Source organism: Balaenoptera ricei, chromosome 3 (genome assembly GCF_028023285.1).
Source record: "Balaenoptera ricei isolate mBalRic1 chromosome 3, mBalRic1.hap2, whole genome shotgun sequence".
NCBI lineage: Eukaryota > Metazoa > Chordata > Mammalia > Artiodactyla > Balaenopteridae > Balaenoptera > Balaenoptera ricei.
Window position 1 is genome coordinate 32,912,993 of NC_082641.1, and position 13,608 is coordinate 32,926,600.

The 13,608-nt window shown below is 33.6% G+C and overlaps 1 protein-coding gene across 5 annotated transcripts in view; it reads right to left on the bottom strand.

Moving 5' to 3' along the window:
- RICTOR (RPTOR independent companion of MTOR complex 2) overlaps nucleotides 1–13,608 on the bottom strand; it is a 120,021-nt gene that overhangs the window by 47,973 nt on the left and 58,440 nt on the right. For all 5 annotated transcript variants that reach the window (XM_059916287.1, XM_059916286.1, XM_059916283.1 and 2 more), the window contains exons 8-10: nucleotides 10,870–11,039; nucleotides 5,823–5,890; nucleotides 2,860–2,927 (exon numbers count right to left, since the gene is read on the bottom strand). In XM_059916287.1, the coding sequence (XP_059772270.1) occupies nucleotides 2,860–2,927; nucleotides 5,823–5,890; nucleotides 10,870–11,039 (306 nt within the window). The remainder of the gene's footprint in view (nucleotides 1–2,859; nucleotides 2,928–5,822; nucleotides 5,891–10,869; nucleotides 11,040–13,608) is intronic.

Genomic DNA, 13,608 nt, shown 5'->3' on the forward strand with positions numbered 1-13,608 from the left:
TAGATTAATTGACCACAGGTGAGTGGGTTTATTTCTGGGCTTTCTGTCCTGTTCCACTGACCTATATTTCTGTTTTTATGCCAGTCCCATACTGTTTTGATGACTGTAGCTTTGTAGTATAGTCTGAAGTCAGGGAGCCTGATTCCTCCAGCTCCGTTTTTCTTTCTCAAGATTGCTTTGGCTATTCGGGTCTTTTATGTTTTCATGCAGATTTTGTGTTCTAGTTACGTGAAAAATGCCATTGGTAATTTGATAGGGATTGCACTGAATCTGTAGATTGCTTTGGGGAGTATAGGCATTTTCACAATACTGATTCTTCCAATCCAAGAACATGGTATATCTTCCCATCTGTTTGTGTCGTCTTTGATTTCTTTCATCAATATCTTACAGTTTTCTGAGTACAGGTCTTTTGCCTCTTTAGGTAGGTTTATTCTTAGGTATTTTATTCTTTATGTTGCGATGGTAAATGGGATTGTTTCCTTAATTTCTCTTTCTGATCTTTCATTGTTAGTGTAAAGGAATGCACCCCAATGTTCATTGCAGCACTATTTCCAATAGCCAGAACATGGAAGCAACCTAAACGTCCAACAACAGAGGAATGGATAAAGAAAACATGGTACATATATACAGTGGAACATTACCGGCAATAAAAAAAGAACAAAGTAATGCCATTTGCAGCAACAGGGATGAATCCAGAGATTATCATACTGAGTGAAGTAAGTCAGACACAGAAAGACAAATACATGATATCGCTTATATGTGGCATCTAGAAAAAAAAGGGGGGGTACAAATGAACTTACTTAAAAACAGAAGTAGAGTCATGGATGTAGAAAACAAACTTACGGTTACAAAGGGATAAGAGTGGGGGAGGGATAAACTGGGAGACTGGGACTGACATATACATACAACTATATATAAAATAGATAACTAATAATAACCTGCTGTATAGCACAGGGAATTCTACTCAATACTCTGTAATGGCCTACATGGGAAAAGAATCTAAAAAAAAAAAAAAAAGTGGATATATGTACAACTGATTCACTTCGCTGTACACCTGAAACTAACGCAATACTGTAAATCAACTATACTCCAATAAAAATTTTTAAAAAAGAAAAAAAAGAAAAGCAAAAATAAACAAATGGGACCTAATGAAACTTATAAGCTTTTGCACAGCAAAGGAAACCATAAACAAAATGAAAAGACAACCTATGGAGTGGAAGAAAATATTTGCAAATGAGGCAACCGACAAGGGATTAATTTCCAAAATATGCAAACAGTTCACACAACTCCATAACAAAAAAAACAAGCAACCCAATCAAAAAATGGACAGAAGACCTAAATAGACATTTCTCCCAAGAAGACATACAGATGGCCAATAGGCACATGAAAAGATGCTCAACATCACTAATTATTAGAGAGATGCAAACCAAAACTACAATGAGGTATCACCCCACACCAGTCAGAATGGCCATCATTAAAAAGTCTACAAATAATAAATGCTGGAGAGGTTGTGGAGAAATAGGAACCCTCCTACACTGTTGGTGGGAATGTAAATTGGTGTAGCCATTATGGAAAACAGTATGGAGGTTTCTTTAAAAAGTAAAAATAGAGTTACCACATGATCCTGCAATCCCATTCCTGGGCATATAACCAGAGAAAACTGTAATTTGAAAAGATACATGCAGACTGTCCTACAGAGTGAAGTAAGTCAGAAAGAGAAAAACAAATATTGTATATTAACGCATATATGTGGAATCTAGAAAAATGGTACAGATGAACTGGTTTGCAACGCAGAAATAGAGACAAAGATGTAGAGAACCAACATATGGACACCAAGGGGAGGAAAGCGGGGTGGGGGGGGATGAATTGGGAGAGGGACTGACATATATACACTAATATGTATAAAATAGATAACTAATAAGAACCTGCTATATAAAAAAATAAAATAAAATTCAAAAAAAAGCAAACATGAAAATAAATAAATAAATTTAAATAAATAAATAAATAAAAGATACATGCACCCCAATGTTCACTGCAGCACTATTTACAATAGCCAAGACATGGAAGCAATCTAAATGTCCATCGACAGATGAATGGATAAAGATGTGAGATACACACACACACACACACACACACACACACACACAATGAAATATTACTTGGCCATAAAAAAGAATGAAATAATGCCATATGCAGCAACATGGATGGACCTAGAGATTATCATCATACTAAGTGAAGTTAAGTCAGACAGAGAAAGACAAATACCATACGATATCACTTATATGTGGAATCTAAAATATGATACAAATGGACTTATTTGTGAAACAGAAACAGAATCACAGACAGGGAAAACAAACTTATGGTTATCAAAGGGGAAAGGGAGTGGGGGAGCGATAAATTAGGAGTTTGGGATTTACAGATACACACTACTATATATAAAATAAACAACAAGGTCCTACTGTATAGTACAGTGAACTATATTCAACATCTTGTAATAAACCATAACGAAAAAGAATGTAATTTGGGACTACTAATGGCCTATCTTGCTTATTTGGTATTTATGACATTCTACATTATATTTTTAGGAACAAACTTTAGTTACATATTCAACTAACACTCTTAAAAATTTTTTTTGGTATAGATCTTGTTTAATTTTATTTTAATGCCCAGGTTATCATTAGCACATTGATTTACAAATGGTCAATTTTAAGACTTGTGTACAAACCCCTCTTGGTTCTAACAATAACATATAAAGATTAGGTTAACATCTAAAGCAGATGCTACAATAATAATTTAACATTTGAAAAAATAGCCAAGCTTTTCTTATTGGATGTTATAAAGCAGCACAGAGGAACTTACCTGCCCATGACCGGAATGTTGCTATGATTCCCATTTTACTTGCTAGAAACCTTGCTTCTCTGTCTTCTCTGTTCGGTGAGGTGGGGGGGAGGGGGTGGGGGTGGGGGGTCAAAGAAATTAAATGTTAAAATAAAAAGTGAGTTTTTCCTACCACTATATCAGAATAAGAGCTATCATTACTTAACATTTAAATATTTACATAGGAAATTCAACAATATATTAAAAGAAAATAAAGATCAGATCTACCTCAAAGCAAATTACCCAATTATGTACTGATCACGCCTCCCCCCATTTAAAATTCACAACATCTTTTAAAACAAATTATAAATTCTGCTTTCCCACTGAGTTCTACTTTTCCTGCTCTTTCTGAAAACTATTCTTAGGTAGCTCATTAACACCTTTAATTGAGCATTAGAGACAACACCAGCCTGCTTAATAAGCATCTCTGTCAAAAGACTGCCCCGTAGCAAAGAAAATTACCACATAAACTTCTTACTTTTACCACATGTATTCTCTTTACTTCAAAAATCTTGTCCCAAATTTATTTGAGCATTTCTACCAAGCAAGCTCAACAACTCAGATATTCACCGAGATATTATTAAATAACTAGATATTATTATTGATCCATTTCTAAGCTCATTCAGGTTGTTGGCAGAATTCACTTCCTTGGTGTTATACAACTGAAGTTTCTGTTTTCTTTCTGTCAGCTGGGGCCTACTACCAACTACTTTCTTCTTTTATAACTGGTATCCAATCATCTCACTTGTTCCTTTCTATGTAATAGTTTATGACAATTAATTAACCAATAGTATTACTTACATTGTTAAACATTTTCCATATATGGTCTATGGCCAGTTTTAATACTTAATAGCAACCTTGTACTCTTTATTTATGCCACCTCAACCATCTCTACCCTGTCAACAGTCCATTTTTTTTCTGTGCCATCTTTTTTACTTCCCTAATGTTAAAGTTCTTAACAGTTGTGAGAATACAGAAATCCAGAGAACTGGGAAAGAAAAAAACAGAAGGGATAAAGAACAATGACAGAAAATCAAATTAAAGAATGGTAAGCAAGCAGATAGTTTACAAAAGAGAAATGCAACAGTTAAAAACATCCCCCACACGTACAAACCAACCACACTAAGCTCTGTTGTACTAATCAACATGACACTGTAACAGAAAGTAAAATGGGGAGGGGGGTTGGTGGAAGAAATGAGAATCAGACAACTGTGTGATTAAGCTTTTGGTGTTCCTTCTCTTAAAAATGTTTGTGACATACTTATACTGATTGCCTGGGAATCCAATCTCTAACCTATTTGATAAATTAGTAGTATTGTAAAAAAAAAACCCCACCCATTTCCTTATTCCCTAGCTATAATGTACCCATGCTCCAGAAACTGCCCATACTCCAGAAACTTAAGGAAAGCAAAGTATTGAACCAAACAGAAAAGAAAGGATTTTGGTGGAATGTACTCCCCTCTCCCCAACTCTAAAAAATATCCAGGTTCATCTCTTGCTTATCCTGGTAGGCAGAATTCTAAAAATGCCCCTATCCTCTCAAGATTCTAGGTCTTAATCCCTGGATCCCTGTGAATATATCATTGCCATGACTGTGATTATGTTTATGTTACATAGCCCAGCAGACCTTAACATAGGGAGATCATCTGGTAGGCTTGATCGAACTGGAGAGCTTTCTCTAGCTGGAGGCAGAAGAAAAAGTCAGAGAGATTCAAAGCACAAAGATTCAAGGAATTCCTGCTGTGTTTGAAGATGGAGAGTACCATGTGCCAGGAAAAGAGGGTGGCCATTAGAAGCTGAGAGTAGGCCCCAGTTGATAGTCAGCAAGAAAACAGGAACTTCAGTTGTACAAGAGCAAGGAAGTGAATTCTGCCAAAAATCTGAGTGAGCCTAGAAACAAATGGCTTCTTCACCAGAACCTCCAGATAAGAACCATGCCAGACCCCTGACCTACTGAATTGTGAACTAATAAACTGATGTTATTTTAAGCTGCTATATTTGTAGTGGTTTGTCATGCAGCAATAGAAAATGCATACATTCTTCATCAATAAAGAGCATGCCCAAGTGTCATAGGAGAAGCCAAGAAAGGGGCTTAAGAATCCCAATTCATAACTTAGTTAGCAAGAATAAGGTCTGAGAAGTCTTAAACAGAGAATGACTACTCTAATTTCTTAGCTCAGGTCATGATATGTTAGCATGCAATGAGTCCACAGTGATGGAGGTGATTAAAGATATGAAACCACTATTTTTAATTCAGGAGAAAAATGAAAAACAACAAAAATATGCCCATTTCACAATGTTCCCAAACTTAGTGAGGAATTTTAAAAACATACTATCTCTCAAAATAAGTGTTTCTACAATCCAACAATCCTACTATGCTACACCTGATAGCATATTTATTGGAACTGTGTCATTGGCAAAATCTTCACAGACAGTACATTATTTGATCCATAAATCAATTCATATATAGTTATCCCAGAATACCTAGTGAACATGTGCATTTCTCTCCAAAAAGACTGAAAATTATCCTGCCTCATTTCTAGAAAATAATCTTTACTCTATCTCCTTTTACTTTCCTATGAACCTTACTCTCAAAATTCTACACAGTATATCTTTCTGCTTACTCAATTTAGGCCACTCTTCATTCTACTCACTATTAAATAATTCTTTAGTCTCTCAATGTAATTGCACTAAAAACATGTACAATAGAAAAATGATTAAAGATCTAGGTTTCTACTCCCACCTATCTTACATTTTTTATAATAAGAAACTAATTCCAAGTCTTTAAATTTCCCGAAGCTTACTTTTAATTTTTTAAACCACAGCTAATTATGAGAGAACTGTAACTCCATGAAATAGGAAATTTACTTAAACTCATTTTTCTCTGGCTCTACGTACAATCAGGCAAATCTAAAAGTTTTAACAGTAACACGCATGGTACTTACTTAAGCTGTCCTTCAGCTGTATCTGGACTATGTCTGTAGTGAAAATCAGTATAGGGTGCTAAAATTCGCTAATAAAAAGAAAAGGCAAAAAAAGAAGAAGAAAAAGAGTCCTTGTTATAAAATGTATTCTTCCTGTTAACAAGCTAAAATTAATTCCACTTCTCTGTATCTCTGACTGGGTACACTGCTTGAGAGACTTATTTCTTCAAACTCATCATCAAGGAATACATTTGAGTGATTTTTTTAAATGTACAAACTGAATTTTTGAACTTCTAAACTGACATTTAACATACATATTAAGCAGTGCACAAATCATGAATGTGAGGTTTGATAGATTTTCTCAAACTAAGCACATTCCCTATAATCCTCAAAGCCTCCTTATTCTCCCCTTTGTTCTCACCCCAGGACTACTATCCTGATTTCTAACACTATGACTTGTTTTGCCTATTTTTGAACATTATTTAAATGTTTTTACTTTATAAATTACGTTCTCCTTTTTGTTACTAGTATAAAGAAACCAAGTTATTTTTGTGTATTGTCCTTGTATTTAGCAACCCTGTTAGGCTCACTCATTTTAGAACTTAAACCACTGTTATCTCATTTACCAACCCCCCCACCCCCGCCTTGCGCTGACTGCATTACTGTGGCCTGAATTTTAATTTTAAAATAATTTAAAATACCTAAGACATTACAAATATTGTTTTTGACAATGAGTAGTCTTTTATATTTTGTCATGTGTACCTTTTTTGCCACCCTTCATTCCTTCCTGTATTTCCTTGTTTGTCTCGAATCATTTTCCTTTTAAGGATTCACTTTAACCTTCCTTTGAGTTTGTCTCATTTTTTAAAAAACAATAAATATTTATTATCTCACAACGTTTCTGTGAGTCAGGAATCTAGAAGAGTTCAGTTGTGCAGTTATGGCTCAGGGTGCCTCATAAAATTGTAGTCAAAATATTGGTCAGGGCTGCAGTCATCTCAAGGCTTGACTGAAGCTGTAGAATCTGCTTCAAGATGGTTTACTCACAACGTGCTAATTGTTGGCAAAAGGCCTCAGTTCTTTCCCACGTGTGCCTCACCAAAGCAGGATAGGCTGCTTTACTGTCTTCATGACATAAAGGCAAGGACTCCAAGAAAGAATAGTGTTTCTTTAAATTTCCTTGGGTCTTTTTTCTTTAGTCTAAAAAATCTTTTTTACCTTTGTTTTTGAAAGACATTTTCTCTGGGGTAGGTTGACATTATTTTCTTTCTGCACTCTAAAGATGCCATTCTACTGTCTTCTGGTTCCATTATTTCTGTTGGGAAATCAGCTGTCAGACTTGTTCCTTTGAAAGTAGAGTCTTTTTTCTCAAGCTGATTTTAAGATTTTTATTTATCTTGGTTTTCGACAACCTTACCATGATGTGCGTACATGTTGTTTTCTTTGTATTATCTTGAGCTTTTGAGCTTTATGAAGTTTCATCAGTTTTAGAAACAAAAGTTTTGACCACTCCTTCTTTGGATATTTGCTTCTGCTCATTTTCTCTCTCTTCTCCAAAGACAACAATTATGTTTTATCCTTTTTGTTCTGTTCATTTCCTTTCTCTTCCCCACCCCTCAATGTTTTACTTGATATTTTTATTGACTTTTCTTTCAATTTACTAATGATATCTTCTCATCCAAAATGGATTTTTAATTTCATTGAGTTCAGAATTTCAGGTTTTATATTTTTCTGTACTAGTTCCATTTGATTCATTTTGCACATTCCAATTATATGGTGAAATTCTCCATTATTTCATCTATTTTCTTCTTCTTTTTCTCCATTTTCCTTAACAAGTTAATCATGGTTGTTTTAAAGTCTTTTCCCTCTAGCTGTAATATCTGGATCACCTGTGGACATGCTTCTATGGAATTTCTTTTGAGTTTTCAGTTACATATTCATGTCTTTTTGTATGACACTCAATCAAATTTCTGACTGAATGTCAGACACTGTAAATTTTATTGAAGGTTCCAAGTTATGTTATCTCCCTCAGAGAAGGTTTATCCTTTCCTCTGTTAGTCAGGTAGATTAAAGGGACTGATGAGCTTATCCTAGTCACCAACTGAGTTAAATTGAGACTATGCTGCAATTTTGTTAAGATTTGAGTGTACCTTTGGTTTTCTTGTGTTTCTAAAGTATGGACCTCCAAAACTTTCAAGAGACTTTAGCTAGTTTTTTTTTTTTTTTCCTTAGCAGTGAGAAATTGGGGATTTTTTCTACATACTTCATAAGTTTTGAACTTAGATCTTTAGGTACTCATCCAGAATTACTTCAGAATTTGGGACATGTCAAGAACAGGAAATCAGCTATGAAATACCCAGTTTGTCACTTGAATACTACATAACTGCCAAAAGCTGTTCTGATTTTTCAGGTCCCAGGAAAAGCGTACCTGGATTTTCAGCTTCTAATTATGTCCTGATCAGTAAGTGACCCCAGGGAAAAAAAGCAACTGCATATAATCAGTGTAAATTCACTACTTCTTAGAGGCCTTTCAACTTCTGCCCATGACCCCCCTTTGTGGGAGGCCTCTGTGTCCTATGCACTGGAGACCATAGCCTATTCCACTGTGTTTTCCTCAGTGGAAACATTTTAACTTCTGCTCTCCACAGATTCTTATTTCAGCAAACTTCTAGAAGGGTAAATCAGACTTGATCTGGGGACTTTTCACATCTCTAGGCTTGTCAACTCCACATACACATATGCCTGCCAAATAGTCTGGTCTTCTACCTAAGCCTAGGTCATATTCTTAACCTCTAGCCTGTGGCCTAAATCTACAGTGCCCCCAAGGGCATCTCTAGATTTTTCACTCCCTCTGGTCCTTATTGCTTTCACAGCTCTATACTGCTTTAAATATATGATTTCCATAATTATTCAACTTTTCTAGTTTTCCATAGCAGATGCTATGAACTACACTATCCTACTCTGAAGTATAAGTTTAAAAAATGTTGTTTTTAAAATTTATTATAAAAAATTAAAATTACAATTTTACAATCCTTACTGACTGCCTATTCTAATAACATTATCATATTAAATGTACCTTTTTTTTTTCCTGTGTGAGGTCAAAATATATTACAGATTATAGAAATAGAAGCCAGGGTAAATTTTAAAAGGGATTTTTTTTTTTTTTTTTTAACAGAAGAAAGATTTGGGCCTAACAAGACAGTAGCAATGAAAATAGTTCCTTTGTATGTGGAAAAGAAAAACCAAAGTTATCAAGTTAGAGTGAAAATTTATAAAACATAATTAATAAAAATGAGGATAATATTCTCATAACAGCAGACTCTAGGATGAAGATAATGATAAAGTAGAAGATGATGATAATGATTAATATCCAAGGCAATCAGTATTTATTGAATACTTATTATGTGCCAGGTACTAAATAAAACATTTATGTAGATTAGAATGAATATATGTAAAGCACCTGGAAATATTGCCTAACTCATTATAAGCTTTACAAGAATGTTAGTTGCTGCTATTACCACTACTACTATTATTATTATAGTATTTATTCTTCACAATAATTAAGGTAAAAATCATGACTTTTATTTTACCTAGGAAAAAATGGGTCCAAGACAGGCTAATAACTTGCCCAAAATCATAAACCTAGTAGGTTACAGAACAAAAAACCAAAACCAGATCTGTATAGCCCAAAGTCTATGCTCTCAATCACTATGCTACTTTAGGGGGATCTTGTTAAGGAAAAAAAGAACATCTGTGGCTTTAAAGAACTTATGCAAATATAGTCGTGTACTTAAATACCTACCATATTCTTTGAGGTTTTTTCATTTACACAAAGGCTTTACTAATCTGCTGTACAATTATATAGGAATAAAAAACAGGCCTATACACAATATCTTCCTTTACTGCTATCATCTCTCCAATCTTAAAATATCATTTTCTCCACTTGATAAAGAAAAAACTTAAATCGAAATACACTGTAAAATATCAAAAATGCCAGCTTATTCCCACTGGACTCCCATGAATAATGTATTTAAAATCACTTATTAAGGAGAATATTGTACTTAAATTTGTTAGTTAATGATACAGGCTAATGTCAATTTTATAATCTCAAAATATTTCTAGTAGCCCTAATAAAACCAGAACTATAACATTTAAGACAAGTTTCATAAAACGATTTAAACAGGCAAAGTAAGGAACAATAAATCTTTTATAATTTGCATAATTTCATACCCAAATAAAGCCTTGGTTTAAACTTACTCTGAATGATATCTGCAATGGACAACAATGTAATACATTCACACAAATAACCTATAAGAATACATTTTGTGGTAACTCCCTGGTGGTCCAGAGGTTAGGACTCCGTGCTCTTACTGCCGAGGGCGCAGGTTTAATCCCTGGTCAGGGGAACTAAGATCCCACCAGCCACGGGGCATGGCCAAAAATGAGGGGGAAAAAAAAAAGAATACAGTTTGTGATAATTCTGTTCCAACCTCTACTATATACTTTATTATAGAAAAAGGTATATGGTAGCCTTATTATTTTAGACCAACTGTAAAAAAAAACTGAATTAGTAAAAAAAAAAAAGAAATTGTAGAGCATTTTAAAAAAGATATGTCTTCTATTTCTTTCAATTATATATGGTCATTAGTTGCCAACAAGTGTCTCCAAGTTCAGAGAGTTTTAGCATGGTTTAATAAATAGTATATAATTAGCAGGAGCTATTCACACACAATTAACATACTATAGTCCTTAAAAAGAAATGGTCTTCTTAAATAAATACATAAATGTCTATGAAACCTTACTTGTGCTCTAATTTGCTCAGTCAAGTTTTCATAGATAATAAAAGAAAATAAACTTCACTTTACATGTTGATGAAATATTCTTGAGAATTTTTTCAATTCAGTCCAAATTGAATGAGCTATAAAATACTGCTGGGATAAGCCAATCTTATTAGTTAATTTAGGTTTAATAATTAATGCTGTGCTGCATATTAACTTTAAAATTTCAAAGTAAGAGTATGTATTTAAAGTCATATTTTAAAACTAGAAAAGAATATTAAAGTTCCTACCTCTAATTCTACATCAGCTCGTACATACTGTCGGGTCTTTGGATGATTAAGGAGGTGTAAAATTGTAGTAATGAGAGCCTCATTTATTCGACTTAATTGGCAATCGATCACATTTTTCAAGATGGTGTTTAGTCCACCTCGAAGGGCCACCACCTCTGGATTCTGAAGTGCTAAAATAAAAAAGAAAAACTTAATATATTATATAGGGGATAATTAATAAAATGTAATCAGAAATCTTGGATTTTAATACTTAATTTCCTTTCTGACTTGAAAAACTTTCTACTCAATGACATTTAAAAGGACACGTGGATAAATTACCTAATAAGAGTCACTGAATATATTTCCCAAAACTGATTTTTTTCCTTAATGTCTCTGAATTTTTTCATATCTTTTGTTCATGTTTTACTGAATGGTTCTTCTTTCCTATCAATTGCAAGGAGTTCTTTATATAGTGGGAGTATTAGCCTTTTATCTGTTTCAAATCTTTTATCTGATTTGTAATTTAACTTTAGATTTTAAACTCAGAAACTCCTCCCTTACTTCAAAGATCAGGCATTTTCTTTGAATGCACGCACACTCACATGTGTGTTTTAAATGAGTTCATGATTAACATTTCAGTTTTCAATCTCTCAGGAAATAGACTTTGGCTTAATATTGATAAACTCATTTTTTCCCAAATGTTTATTCAACTATCCCAGCATGCTTTCCAAACTGATTTTTATACTTTTGATATACTGAAGTCTTCTATATATCAGGGTCTGCAACCCTTGATTCTTTTTCATTTTTTTCTCTCTTAATAACCCAGCTTAAGTTTTTTAAAATATGAGAAAAAAATCTTTCCCTTCTCCTCCATTTAATCTTTTTCAAAAATGTTTTCATAGTTGAATTTTTCCTGTTTATTCTAGTTGAACTTTAGATTTAGGTTTCTTCTCCATTTTTTCTAAATTGAGGTATAATTACTTACAGTAAAATACACAGATTTTAATGGTACAGTTCAGTAAGTTCTGAACAATATCTATACCCCTGTAACCAATACCTCAATCAAGGTATAGCACTTTCATCATAGTAGAAAGTTCCTCCACACCACTTTTCAATCAGTCCCCCTCCACAACAAAGGCAACAAATATTCTCATTTCTACCTATAGATTAGCTCTGCCTTCTTGAAAATCAATTAAACAAATTGAAAAGTATCCCCTAAACACACACACACGTCTTCCACATTTCTTATTAAGTTTATTTGTTTTATATAGTTTTCTTGTCTACTTTGGAAATAGTACCATTTTTTTCCATTCTATTTACTGATTATTGCTGAAACAAAATATATCTATTACATCTATATTTTCAGGTTTCCACTGTACCGAATTACTGAAGTTGTTCTTCAGTTGATTCAGAGTTTTCTAGACATATCATCTACAATGTATAATGTCTTCTTTCCAATATGTAAAACTCATTTATTATTTTGTCTTGCTAACCTGGTTAAAACATTAAGAGTTTTTAAAAGGATGTAGTATTTGTAGAGATCCACTATTAAGAATATGATTTGTGGACTTCCCTGGTGGCACAGTGGTTAAGAATCCGCCTGCCAATGCAGGGGACATGGGTTCGAGCCCTGGTCTGGGACGGTCCCACATGCCACCAAGCAACTAAGCCCGTGCGCCACAACTACTGAGCCTGTGCTCTAGAGCCCGTGAGTCACAACTACTGGGCTCACATGCCACAACTACCAAAGCCCATGTGCCTAGAGCCCATGCTCCACAACAAGAGAAGCCACTGCAATGAGAAGCCCGCGCACCGCAAGGAAGAGTAGCCCACACTCGTCGCACCTAGAGAAAACCCACGCACAGCAATGAAGACCCAATGCAGCCATAAATAAATAAATAAATAAACAAATTTATTTAAGAAAGAGTATGAGTGGTGATTTGAGATAAATATTCTACAATGTTAACATAGTAGCATTCTAATTATTTCATTTTATGTATGCGTGTATTTGTGTGTATGTGCATATCTGTGTTTATATATATAAAATGCTAGTTTCATTTAAATTAAAATTGGTAAATTTCCACATTTTTAATGCTCTCAATTAGATTATACTATATGAGAATTATTTGTTCCTTGAAATAATTTTTTTAAGACAAAACTAACTGAGTCTTTTTGGAGGCAATTAATTCATCAAGTACTTCTATGGTTTTTGATCCATCATGTGTTCTACTCTTTTGAGTCAACTGGAAATTAAAATTTTCTCTGAAAACCCATTCATTTCAATAAGATTTTCAAATATATAAAAAAATTATCTCAATTTTTAAAACTCCTATTAATTCTCTTTCTCATTCTATTAATCTTTTGTTTCTCTTTTGCATTTTTTAAACAATAGTGTATGTTTGCCTGTGTCATTTTTTTCTTCTTCCATTAACAGAGATTAAATTAATCTATCTTGCTCTCTAAGACTCAGAACCATTATTGCTTTCCTCCTGCTTATGTTAAAATTTATTTATTTTCTTCTTTTTCTATTTCTTGGGTTCACTCACTTATTTTCATTACTTTTTGCTTAATTATAAAAGCATCTTATAGTGAGAAGTTAACTCGAGTATACAACTTTCCAGGCATCCCATACATTGACATGTAGTCAAATTTTTATTATTTTTCAGAATTTCCTTAATCAAATTTCTGACTTTTTCTCTAAATCAACAGGTATTGTGGACAGTATTTTTAGACTCTCAATGATAAGGCTTGGCCTCTTTT